This window comes from Bison bison, unplaced genomic scaffold, assembly GCF_000754665.1.
Source record: "Bison bison bison isolate TAMUID 2011002044 unplaced genomic scaffold, Bison_UMD1.0 scf7180017856337, whole genome shotgun sequence".
Lineage (NCBI taxonomy): Eukaryota > Metazoa > Chordata > Mammalia > Artiodactyla > Bovidae > Bison > Bison bison.
Window position 1 is genome coordinate 680,825 of NW_011486910.1, and position 13,860 is coordinate 694,684.

General features: G+C 40.2%; 1 protein-coding gene across 1 annotated transcript in view; it reads right to left on the reverse strand.

Moving 5' to 3' along the window:
- LOC105002568 (cytochrome P450 2J2-like) overlaps window positions 1–9,352 on the reverse strand; it is a 31,998-nt gene extending 22,646 nt beyond the window's left edge. Inside the window, exons 1-4 of the mRNA XM_010859268.1 lie at window positions 9,084–9,352; window positions 4,507–4,669; window positions 1,852–2,001; window positions 1,304–1,464 (exon numbers count right to left, since the gene is read on the reverse strand). Coding sequence (XP_010857570.1) covers window positions 1,304–1,464; window positions 1,852–2,001; window positions 4,507–4,669; window positions 9,084–9,293 — 684 coding nt within the window. The 5' untranslated portion in view covers window positions 9,294–9,352. The remainder of the gene's footprint in view (window positions 1–1,303; window positions 1,465–1,851; window positions 2,002–4,506; window positions 4,670–9,083) is intronic.
- Between the last annotated feature and the right edge of the window lie 4,508 nt (window positions 9,353–13,860).

Sequence of the window (13,860 nt, forward strand, 5' to 3'; positions counted from 1 at the left end):
ATTTTTAAAACTAAGTGGATTTTGGATATATTTTCACTAAAAATATCTGGTAGAAAACAGATAGCCCAACATAATGGAAAATTGCCTAGACTTAAAATGAAACATACATGCCTTTGACTGTTAGCTCTATCGCTTTCTAGCTATAAGGCTTTGGGAATAATAATGATATTAATGACAATAATGAAGATGATGATGTAATTTGAAGGACTTAGTGTAACCCACTGCCATTGGGGCACCAGAGTTATTTTCCTTACTCAATTAATTACATGAGATCTATTCCACACTTAACAACAGCCAATGGGTCACTATGTGGATTTGCTTAAGCATTCCCATATCTACTTGCACACATTAGGATGCTCCATTTCATCTGTAAAGGATTTTTGTAAAAAAACTGACTGAAATAAAGTATGTGAAATTGTCGGGTAAACTGCCTGATCTATTTTGGGTCTCTAAAAAAATGCATATTACCCCCTGCCTCCTGACTCATCCAACCTTCCCCGGAATTTCTTTTCCCTGGGAATAGTCAATACATGCTCACTGAGGTCCCAAACTTCCTAGGTTCTGTCTTAATAGGACGGAAGAAAACGGAATTACTGAACAGGGGCTGGGGTTTAGCATGATTAGAAGTGACAATAAGGAATGTTATTCAAAAGTAATACTGACAACAATAATCCTAGTAGCTCATATTCATTATGTTCCTTTAATGTGCCAGGAAACATGCCAACTGCTTTATCAGTTTGGGTGAGATGGGTCCATCAAACTCCAGGCAGTGTTGCTTGTTAAAAATGATTACAAATAAATCGTCCTTTAGGTGTACAAGGATTTACCTCAAGACTTGGGGCTGATTTTCCCCTAGAAGTACCTTCCAAATAAAGAAAAGAGCCTAAGAGACCAAGCAGATGAGCAGAGCTTTTGACAGACTTAAAACCCTAGCAGGACAAAAGGAGACAGCAGGGACTACCAAGGATGGGGTGAGTGTTGAATGCCTTAAATCCATATCCTACAAATTTAGAAAACTGGTAATAACAAGTGTGGATGGGCATGGAAATAGTGCAACAGGTGGAAATCTTTAAGGATTTTTACAAACAGGTGAATATGCAAGAGAAAGGAGTGGATGTGTCCACATGAACAATAGAATAAGAATCAAAAACAGTAAAGTCAACAGATCGATTTCAAACAGGTTTGTGCTGAAGTCAATTTTAAAAGGTTACATTAGTTAAAAAGGAAAGAAAGACCCAATCTAACCTGTGATGGATATCAGCCTAATGTCTTTATGAAAGATAGCAAGTGACAACTGCCTCACCTGGCAGCACATTGATGTCTGCAGATTTAACATCTCATCCAGCATCCTCAGCAGTTCCTGGAACTGATCATCCTGGTAGTCAAAGCGCTCCCCGAAGGTGATGGAGCAAATAATATTGGAAACGGCACTGTTGATTGTCAAGTGAGGGTCAAAAGGCTGTCCTGGAGGCAGGAGAAGAAATGGAGCCTTCAGATAGGGTTGCTTCTATTTTACAGAGATGCTACTCTGTGTGATGTATGGCACACTGACTACAGAACCACCTCTGAGACTGTGACCCCGGGTCTGACACCCTCAGGGTCTAATCAGTATTCAGTCAATGCCTGGCAAGTCTAACTGATGACCAGTATTTGAAACCAATAATGTGTTTAATACCAATCTTTTCCTTATTTCACAAGCCACATGAGGGCAGGTCATGGTTAGCTGTTCCCTGTCATCCCCTCAGCACCCTACACAATTCTGGGCTCAGGAAAGGCAGGTAGGCACTGATGAACATCTAGTTAGTGAAAGTATGAGCCACAGTCCCTGCACCTGTCCTATGACATGCTCACCGTTCTCCTCTCTTATCGTCTGGATGAGGTAGGAGGCCTCCTCCTGAATGCGTTCCTCTAAGCTCTTCTTTCCTAAACCAAAGTTCCTAAGAGTTGTCAGGGCAAACCTTCTTTGTTCCTTCCATAACTGGCCACTGGACATGATCAAGCCTGGGAAAAGAAGGCCAAGATTATGAAAAAAAGCCAACAAGACCCATGATGTATCAGACGAAAGGAAGAAAAAGGGCTGTAAGGTACTTGAAAACTAATCAGAGAAATAGTCCCTAAGCAAGGATATAATGGCTTGAATTTACTGATTGCTTGCAGTGCTGTGCACATTAGCATTTGTAATGCATTCTGGGATTTAGTACTCACAGATACTCTCTGATTAAATCATTAGTGTAAAATCAGCCCCCCCGTTTTTTGATGAGAAAAATAAGGCACAGGAGATAAAAGTACATTCTACAAGGTTACACAGTTGGAACAGTTAAACAGGCATTCATTTTCAAGCCTGCCTGACCCTGATGCCCATGCTCTGATTACTTGTCACATACTATATTTAAGTATTTGTTATGCTACATACTAAGTATGCACTAATGGACTAGACAAAATCAAAACTCATAAGGAGAGAGTTTAAATATCTTTAAAAAATAGATGAATCACCCAAGAAAACAAAGAATTGTGAATGTGTGCAGAAAGAAAATCACAGGCAAAGGATAAAAAATCCACCATGAGGTGTGCAGAGAACTTCATTTATTTTATAACACAGATGAGACCACCACCCTCTCAATTCTTCATTCCCATACACTCTTCCACTCCTTCTAATATCTCCCTTTCACTTCCACCACCTTAGTGAAGTGGCCCTCCCTGCTGTTCAGTCCAGGATCCTTTTCAGCCTCATGTTGATGTGTCAACAGCACGAGATGCTTTTTTCTTGAAACACTCTTTTCCAGTGGTGCCCAGGACACCACACTCTCCAGATGTTTCTGCTAATTCTCTGACTTCACAGAAATCATCATACCTTCAGTTAACTTATCTCCTACCAAATTTTGAAATGATGGGCCTTTTCAAGCTTGGGTCAAACCCTCTTCTCTCTTACCCTTATCTTCCATTTCTGTGAAATCTCATCAGCTCCAAATATTTCAAATAACATCTACTGATGTGAACATCTCTATCTGTGCCTCAGCTGCAGGTACGTAACCAATTGTCTGCTTGACTCTCTTGGCTTTATACTCAGCATATTCATGATTTTATTCATGACTTGCTCCATACAACTCCCCATCCAGGCCAGCCAACACCTTCTCCTTCTTCATATCCTCCTTCTTTCCTTTACGTACTCATTTGGGTGTCTACCTCATTCTCCCTCTGTCTAGGTCATCATATCCTATTGGATATGCCTCCTGAATAGCTTAAGTCCATATATTTTCACAGTCAGTCTCCTGGTCTAACCTACTGAACTGCCATTTCTTGATAACTCCCTAATCCAGGCCACCACCCTCTCTCACCTAAAACGCTACAGTAGTCTCCTACTCCTTTTATTCCATTCTTGACATTATAGCTTAGAGAAGTCTTTAAAATGTAGCATGTAAATACAATGATTTCTTTTTCTACTTAAACCATTCAGGATCCTCTGTCGTTACTAGGATAAAAGCAACATCCTTAAACATGAACTCTTTCTGGCCAAACTTAGCATCTTCATCTTCATTTAATTATCTCCATTTAATCTCTGTTCTTCCCACACTGGATACCTTTCAATTCCTCAATTCACTGTCCTTCTTCCCACCTCATAAACTTTTCATATTCTATTCCCTCTAGTGGATTGCTTCTTCACTTGATTACTTGTCATTTACTTACAATAGCTTTTCCTGAGTCTCAGGACCAGATTCGATACCCATACTAAGTGAACCCTGCTCTTAACTTCATAACACCGAGGACTTAAATTATTAGCTTACTTGATACTGTTTTTCTTAATCGCATGTAGCTTACAGAAAAATCAAGGATTTTTTCTGTTCTACTCACTACTCTGTCACTGGTGCCTAGTCTTACTAGGTTCACACGGCAGATGATAGAGTAAATGAATGCAAAATAATGGGTGAACTATTTCAAAGCGGGATTGAGAAATACCTGAAAAAAAAATGCTGTTTTGTTAGAAGTATAGATTTAAGTTTTGCATTTAGATTTTTGAAAATGGAAGTTTATTTAGTGACCATTCTAAGTATTCACGCCAAACTCTTTTAACATAGATAGAAGGCTTGAGATACCTTTGGGGCACAGCCTTAAAATAGAGCATAAGGAACTGGAGGCAAGAAGGGATCACTTAATCAACAGGAACAAGCTGATCCACATCCGATTTCTAGGGGAAGAGATCTGAGCGGGAAAGCAGAAAGAGAGCCTGAGGATGCATTGCCTTTTCTCTGCTTAAACAACACATCACATCACTGAGTGATAAGGATACTTATTTATCAAAGCATCCAGAGTGAGTTCATGCAGGTGATGTCGCTTCCCCCAAATCCCTGACATTAGAGCTGACTCTGCCAGGTGCCCTGAGGGGGTGCCTTCAACAGGGAAACGTGGGCACTCAAGTTCCTTATGAGGAGCTTGGCTCCTGGGATTGTTGGAGATACTTTCACAGACCACAAGAATATCAAACATACACTTACCAGTGTAACAGCTTACCTTTGTTGTTTATGATGCGCTCTTGGAGAAGCACTAAAGGGCGGTTGGAGAAGATTTGGCCTTGGTGGACAAGCACTTCTTTAATTAAGGGCAATCCAGTTATAAGAACAGAAGGAACTGTACCAAAATCCAAGCTAAAAACATTCCCATATTTCTTCACAAACTGAAAAATAGTAGAAAAGTTACAGTTACATATGCACATCTCTGTGTGTCCTGGAATGGAGGGTATGTGGAGCTTTGGCAGCCTATATTAAAGGGAATTTGTGTGTGTGTGTGTGTGCGTGCGTGCGCGCACACGCCTTGGGCTGTTGGAAATATTTCTGCCTGTTTCCATTTTTCTTGGTCTCAACTAGACTTCAGTTTAATCTACTACAGGACACAGGCATTCATTATAAATACTCATCCATATGTTCACCTTACTTGGATTGAGTGAGCATATGTATCCTGAGAATAAGGCATAAAGATACAATAAAATAAGCAAGGTCTCTAACCTCAAGCATCTTAGACTCTAGTGAAGCGAGAGAATTCAGCCCATGTGATTCACCAGAGAAGGCAGAGATGTGTTTAGTGAATGTCTGGGGTAGAAAGCATGGACTTCATAGAAAATCATATCTGTTTAACCACAAGACAGTGTCCCCTTCTTCAACAGGTTCTAGGTGGCAAAAAATTCATTACAGGGCTAGGGCCAGTCATAGACAAGAACACACTAGCTGGAGCCAAGTTAACTCTACGGCTGGCTAGCTGTGAGATCTCGGGAAAGTTGTTTCATTTTTTTTGGAGCCTGTGCTCCCCAGCTGTAAGAGAGAGAAAATTATTCTTCCCTTACAGTTTCTGGGACGGGGTAATTCCCTGGCTGTCCAGTGGTCAGGACTTGGACTTTTAGTGCCATGGATACAGGTTTAATCCTGGACGGGGAACTAAAATCTCACAAGCAGGGCAGTGTGCTCTCTACACCCCTAATAAAGGGGAAAAAAGTTTCTGTGAGGAAGCAAGAGGACAACAATAGGAAAGACAGTTTGTTTTCTGATACTGGCAGACGGCCATTCTAGACTCTGGGGAATGCATGGGCTCCGTGAGCAAAGGAGCACAGGTGCACTTGCTCAAGGAGGCAGACAGGACAAGAGCAAAGGGAAGACGTACAGGGGAAAGGCACCGGTGGTCACAGCCAGCCACACCCACTGGGTGCCACGCTAACCACCCTTCACCTTTTATCTCATTTCCCTCACACCACCTTATGGCAGTAATGATGTTAGTCATGTTTTAGCAAGGAAAATGAGTCATGGAGAAATAACTTAGCCAAAGTGCCAAAAATATATGGGACTGTAGGTATTTGTGGGATTTAAGGACAAAGACATAAAGCTGAAATAGCACGGAGAACTTAGAGTTTACTGGATGTGACAGCAGTAAACTGAGAATGAGAGTAATGGGGCAGGGAGCGGAAGAGGGAGGAAGCACTAATAAAGGAAGGGTGTGTGGGTGTGTCCCGGGCTAGGAGAGGTGCCTGCAGAGAATACATCTCACTTGTGTAGGGAGCTGGGATACAGTGTCGGAAAGGTGCTAGAATTAGACCAAGAAGGTCTTAATGTCAAAAGGTGAGTGTTTAAGAACTTGGATTTTGAAGGCCAACAAATTGCTTTGTATCCAGCTTCCACTGTTTACTTTCCATGTTATATTTGGTTAAGCTACATAACTTCCCTCTGTCTCAGTTTCTAAAGGTATAAAATGAGAGCTGTTATAAATCTCATTATTAGGATTCTGCTGTTAGTAATCATAACACTAAACTTAATAATAAAATTATGTATTATTATTAATATATTTAGAGTGTATTTTAGCAAATAATTCTTGAAAGATATTGACAAAGAAATAGAGGGGAAATGGCCAGAGAGTGATACCATTTCCCTATCATAGTCCAGTAAGATTTTTTTCTTATTCACATAAATGATTCTAAAATAAGCCAGACAGCTATTGTAGAAAATGTTTAGAAAATGGGGCATGGGAAATTAAGAAGGTTCTCATCATGCCAAACAGATAAGCCAGTTTCTTCACTGCCTTCTCACTTTGTTTCAGCTCCTGTCACTTCTCCAATTAAAAAATCTCCTGTCCACTTTACTCCACACAACCCTTCTCCTACCATTCTGTTCAAGTTCACTCAAATTTATTTCAGCATTCTATAGAGGTTATCCCCAAGGTTTCCTATTCACAGTGAACCACTTAATGACATCTCACTTGGTTATCAAAAATTTATACCACACATTTCATCACATACTCTCTTGTATTATGCTGACATTCGATAAGTACGTCATAAATGCCTGTTGGCTAAATGAAACCCTGAAAAATCAATTACCTGCTACCTATATCATGAAAAGTAGCATAAGTAAAGACCAGATAGATGTAAGTTTCAAGTCCTTGTTTGGCCATTATCAATTTTGAATAACTTAGGCAAATCACTTAGTTTTTGACTCAACGGACATGAGTTTGAGCAAGCTCTGGGATTGGTGATGGACAGGGGAGCCTGGCATGCTGCAGTCCATGGGGTTGCAGAGTTAGACACGACTGAGTGACTGAACTGACTGACTGCATAGCACGTAAGGTTTACAGCAAGCACTTAGAGCACAATATAAAGAGATGTACTAAAAAAAAACTATGGATAAATTAAAAAGGAATTCTTAAAAAATATTCGTGTGACCCAGAGGAGAAAGGAGAACTAGAGGAACAAAAAACAAAGTGAAAAATAGAAAATAAATAGTAAAATGGCAGACTTAAGTGTTTCCACAACAAAAATTACACTACATACAAATGGTCTAGATTCACCAATTAAAAGATATTGGTAGAATGAAACAATGAGCCACTTATATGTTATATATAAAAACTCATTTCAAGTATAATCATATAAGTAGGTCAAAAGTGAAAAACTGGAGAAGCATGTGCTACATAAATACTAATCAAAAGAGAGCTGGCATGGCTATATTATATCAAATAAAGTTCAGGCAAAGAAAATCATCAGGGATAAAGAATGACATTGTATAATAATTAAAGAGCCAATTCACCAAGATGACATAACAATTTTAATATGCATGAGCCAAATTAAAGAGCTGCCAAATAAATAAAGTAGAACTACCAGAACTGACCAAACGCAGAAATAAGCCTCTAATTATGGCTGGAAACTTAACACGCCTCTCCTAGTAATTGATAGAATGAGTAGATAAGAAGTCAGCAAGGGTATGGAAGCACAAAGAACACACTCATCTTTTCAAGCTTAATGACATATAGTTCAGGGCGCTCCAAACAGCAGCAGCAGCAGAATTTTTTTTTAAAGTGTCTATCATGAGTCATAAAACCAACCTTTACACATTTGTTCAAATTTGAAATCATATAGTATATGTCTTCTGATCCTAATGAACGCCAACTGTAAATCATTAACAGAAAGAAAAGAGAAAATCTTCCAATACTTGGAAATTAAAAAACACATTTCTTAAAGAAAGGTGCAGGTTTAGTATCCTAGCATTTTAGCTTGAAAATTTTATATTCTAATCATATCACTTAATGCTACTTAATGACATTTTTAAATGAATACTTTAGTGAGAGTGGACTGTTTATGGAGGATCCTGAAAGTGAGGGGCTCTGTCCTTGTGGGGATGGAAGCAATGTGGTTGAAAAATGGTGAGGATTTAGGTGGTGATTGCTCAGCAGGTAAAGAATCCACCTGTAGTGCAGGAGACACAGGAGTCTCGGACTCGATTCCTGGGTCTGAGAGATCCCCTGGAGAAGGAAATGGCAACCCACTCCACTTTTCTTGCTTGAAAAAATCCTATGGATAGAGGACCCTTGCAGGCTACCATTCATGGGGTCACAAAGAGAGAGGCAGGACTGAGCTACTAGGCACACGCACACACATCCTCATTTTACAGTTAGAAAAGGGAACCTCCAAAAGGGGAAATATAGCATCCCTCCTCCCCCTACCAAGGATAAAATTATTAAAAAGACAAAATTATCATACTATAAATTGAAGGTCCCAGTAATACGCAACAAGACACAACTAAATGACTTACAAATGTATTATATCTGTCACCCTCAAGGGTGTAATAAAAGAAACTGAAGAGAAAACACAGGGTCACCTAGTCAGTCAAAAACATTTACTGAGAATGCAGAGGGGGTTCTGAACCATACTCTATCCAAATATCCTTAACAGGAGAGAAATTATGCAGATAACCAAGCTCCTGGAAGGATATGAGACTTCAGATGAGTGCTACAGTTCAATATTTACACTTCTTTGCATCAGCTAGATGCACTGAGAAGCAAGTTTTGCTTTGTACATTAAACCTGCAGCCCCTCCCTCCCCCAAAGCGCATGGAGGCGGGATTCTTAAATAGTAAACAGTTAACAGCAGTTCACCCCTAGAAAGTACAGCTGGAATCATTCCAGTTGATGGTAAGGAAAGAGAAGTTCAACGTCGGGTGTACCCGTGTTTCCGATTTAACCTCAGAGCCCCCTCAGTCTCCTGTCCTCAGTACCCAGAATGGCCCTTGTCCTGCAGGTCAGGGTGAAGACGTGGCCCTGACACTTTCGCCTGCTCCTACCTGATGAAGGACCAGGGGCGCCTTCTCAGGGTCCAGCTGGAACAAATTGCCTACGAAGGGCAGGCCGGGGGGCCCCGGCGGGTAGTTCTTTGGATGCCGCCTTTTGAGGAAATCAACAAAGAGGAGAAAGGCGAGTGTCACCAGCAGGACGGTGTCAGGACGGAGCGCGGCCCAGAGGGCCGTCGCCAGAGAGCTCAGGGCCTCCAGCATCACTGCGACGTCTGGTTTCTCTTCTGTGAGGGTCGGTGCCTCCGAGCTCTCAGCCGGGTTCCCAGGCCCCGCCCCATCCTACTGTCTCACCCCGCCCTTCCCTCCTCCCACCACTGCTCTTCCCTTCCCCCAGCGCTCACCTAAGCCCCACCCCTGGCTCCCTGTGGCACCGGGTCCACCTTACCCCTCCTTGCCTTTCCTCAGGTCCTGTCTCCTCCTCCCCTCTCTCCAACTTTCTCCCACCTGAGTCTGTTCTTTGGGCTGGAGCCCAGCCTGTCTGCTACCCACTAGATGTCAAGCATGGGATTCCCTGGAGAACCTGCCTGGATGTCAGAAAAGGCCAGGCTGGGAGGTTTTTTTTTATTTCTGTCTAAAGAATATTCACAGCCTTAACGTTGAGAAATTTGGTGATTTTTATCATATAGATAAGTGACATGAAAGATGCAATGTTGGCTGAGCAGAAGGAAGGGATTAGGAACATTCCATTAAGGTCCTTGAACTTCGAATTAAGCAGTGTAGTACTATTTGAAGCTAGATTTGAATTAGTTGGAAATGCATACTGTGAACTATAAGTCAACAACTGAAGTTTTAGAAAAGAAATATAATCAACGTGCTAAGACAGAAGAGAAAATGGAGTTATACAAAATGCTTAGTTAAAACCAAAGAAGAAAGGGAAAAGAGTGAAAGACAAAAAAGAAACAAAACTTAAATGCAATGAATAGAAAACAGTAATGACTATGGTAGATAATCTGAATCAATAACCACATTAAATATTAATATTCTGAACACATTAATTAAAAGAATGTTTATGAGTTCATTAAAATAAAGACCAAGACTCCTTGCAGATGCTTCATTATCAAAATATGGAAACACAATTTATTTTTGTAGGTGTTGAATCCTGAGACTTTGCTGAATTCATTTATTATTTCCAACAGTTTATGCGTATGTGTAATCTTTAGGGTTTTCTAGATATTAATATGGGTTTCCCATTTGGTGCAGTGGTCAAGAATTGACTGCCAATGTAGGAGACACAAAGAGACCCAGGTCGATCACTGGGTCTGGAAGATCCCCTGGAGAAGGAAATGGCAACCCATTCCTGTATTCTTGCATGAAAAAGTCCATGGACAGAGGAGCACAGTCAGCTACAGTCCGTGGGGTCACAAAGAGTCAGACATGAGTGAGCACAGTTACACACACACACACACACATTAAAACAATGTCATCTGCACACAGAGATAGTATTAGCTCGGCATCAGAAAGAACAAGATACTTAGCAATAACTTAAGCAAGAAGGCAAAGGACTCATACATTGAAAATATAAAATATTGCTCAGCAAAATTGAAGAAGCTGAAGATATGGAAAGATATCTCATGTTCAAAACTGAAAGACTTAATATTATTAAATTGCTCATGTTAGTCAATACAATTCTTATCAAAATCCTAAAGGCATTTTTTACAGAAATAGAAAATGAAATGAAATGAAGTCGCTCAGTCGTGTCCGACTTTTTGTGATCCCATGGACTGTAGCCCACCAGGCTCCTCGGTCCATGGGATTTTCCAGGCATGAATACTGGAGTTGGTTGCCATTTCCTTCTCCAGGGGACCTTCCCGACCCAAGCACAAAGACTCTGAATAGTCAAAACAACCTTGGACACCTCACATTTTTGTCTATGAGCTGTCTATAAGGTAACTGAGAGGAGTGAAATCATGTAATATTTTTCCTTCTGTGGCTGGCTTATTTCACTTAGCATAAAGTTCTCAAGGTTCATCTGTTTCTAGAATTTGAAAAGATTTCTTTCTTCTTATTGGCAGAAGAATATTTCATTGTATGTATAGCCCACATTTTCATTATCCATTCATTCATTAAAGGACATTTAGCTTATATCCACCTCTTGGTTATTATGAATAATGGTGCTGTGAAATGAAAATATCTCTTCAAGATTCTGATTTCCATTCCTGTGGATAAATGTCCAGTAATCACACTAGTGGATCATAGGGGAGATCTATTTTTAATTTTAAAGAATCTCTATACTGTTTTCTGTGGAGAAGGCAATGGCAACCCACTCCAGTACTCTTGCCTGGAAAATCCCATGGATGGAGGAGCCTGGTGGGCTGTAGTCCAGGGTTGCAAAGAGTCAGACCCGACTGAGTGACTTCACTTTCACTTTTCACTTTCAGGCGTTGGAGAAGGAAATGGCAACCCACTCCAGTGTTCTTGCCTGGAGAATCCTGGGGACGGCGAAGCCTGGTGGGCTGCCATCTCTGGGGTCGCACAGAGTCGGACACGACTGAAGCGACTTAGCAGCAGCATATTGTTTTCTATAGTGGCTGCACCATTTTACATTCTTACCAATGGTGCACAAGTCTCCCAATTTGCCCACACTAGTGGTTTCCTGGGACTGGAGGAAGGAGAAAATGAAAATTTTCTGTTCCATGGGAAGAGAGTTCCAGCCATGTGAGATGGAAAATTTCTAGAGTTCATGTGTGAAACACAGTGCTTAGAGTTAACACTACTGTACTATACACTTGAAAGTGAAAGTGTTAATCCCGCATGTCCAGAGTCATGTCCAGCTCTTTGCGACTCTATGGACTTTAGCCCATCGGTCTCCTCTGTCCATGGAATTCTCCAGGCAAGACACTGGAGTGGGCTGCCATTTCCTTCTCGAGGGCATCTTCCTGACCCAGGGATTGAACTTGTGTCTCCTGCATTGTAGGCAGATTGTTTACCATCTGAGCCACCAGGGAAGCCGGATTGCTGGATTCAGAGTCCAGAGCACTAATCATTACACCATGGGACCCAAGAACTGGTGGTTTACTGTACACTTAACATTTTATAAACCAGGTAGATCTCTTGTTATTTGTTTTTGATTACACACACACACACAAACCTAACTATACATTATCTAGGACAAACTGACTTTAAATATGGAGACACAAATAGATTGAAATTAAAGGGTTGGAGGAAGATATACCATGCTGCTGCTGCTGCTAAGTTGCTTCAGTCGTGTCCGACTCTGTGTGACCCCCTAGACGACAGCCAACCAGGCTTCCCCATCCCTGGGATTCTCCAGGCAAGAACACTGGAGTGGGTTGCCATTTCCTTCTCCAATGCATGAAAGTGAAAAGTGAAAGGGAAGTCGCTCAGTCGTGTCTGACTCTTCGCAACCCCATGGGCCGCAGCCAACCAGGCTCCTCCGTCCGTTGGATTTTCCAGGCAAGAGTACTGGAGTGGGGTGCCATCGCTTTCTCCGATATACCATGCTAACACCAATCAAAAGAAAACTGGAGTAACTGTTTATTGCTGATATCAGAGCAAAGAAAATATTAATTAACTGTAAAAGGGCATTACATAATGATAAAGGGTCAATTCTCCAAGAAGACATAGCAGTTCTATAATGTGTTTACACCTAATAATGGAGCTTCAAAATATGTGCAGGCAAACTGACGGAACTGCAGGGAAAATTAGATGACTTTACCATTATAATTAGAGACTTGAATATCCCTCTACTACCAATGGACAGAACAAGAGGCAGAAAACAAATAAAAGCAAAGTTGAACCATGCAGCATTATCAATTACCTGGATCCAGCTTATATGCATAGAACTTATCATCCAGCAAGAGCAGCATGCATATTCTTCTCAAGCTCATGTACAACATTCAACAAATAGGCCACATTCTAATATCCAACATACTTTATTAAATATAAATATAGAAATCACACAAATTTTGCTTTCATAACAAAACAGAGTTAACTAGAAATCAATAAAGGAATAGGAGGTAGAAAACTTCAAACTACCTGACTATTGAATAACACACAGAAATAAACATGGCTCAAAGAAGAAATCTCCAAAAAATAAAAAATATCTTTGAACAAATGAAAATAAAGCTTATCAATATGTGTGGATACAGTGAAAACAGTGGTTTGAGGAAAATTTATACCATTGAATGCATATATTAGAAAGAAGAGAAGACTAAAATAAAAAATCTGACCTTGTAGATTCTAGAAAAAGAGCAGAAAATTAAATCCAAAGGAAGGACAAGAAGATAAATAATAAAAATCAGTGCAGCATTAAATCAAACTGAAAATAGGAAAACAATAGAAAAATGAACAAAAGCAAAAGTTAAAAAAATTTTTTTTAAATTGGCAAATGTCTAGCCAACTTATCTAAGAAAATAGGGTGTTAATTATTATCATAAATGAACAAGTGCCATCACTATTCATCTCATGGACATTATAAGAAAGAAATGTTATGAATAGCTCTATGCCCACAAATTTGAAAACACAGATGAAGTGGGCCAACTCACTGAATGACACAATCTGCAAAAACTCACATAAGGAGAACAAGAGATCTCAATAGGCTTGTATCTATTAAAGAAAAAAATAAGTCATTAATAAATGTACAAAAGTGAAAACACAGATCCAGAAACTTGCAAAGATATATTGTACTAAACTTTAAGAAGCAAATTACAGTAAGTTGCTACAATCTATTCTATAAAATCAAAGCATAGAAAATACTTTATAATTCAGTCCTTGAGACTAGCATTACACTAAAAAAAAAAAAAAAAAA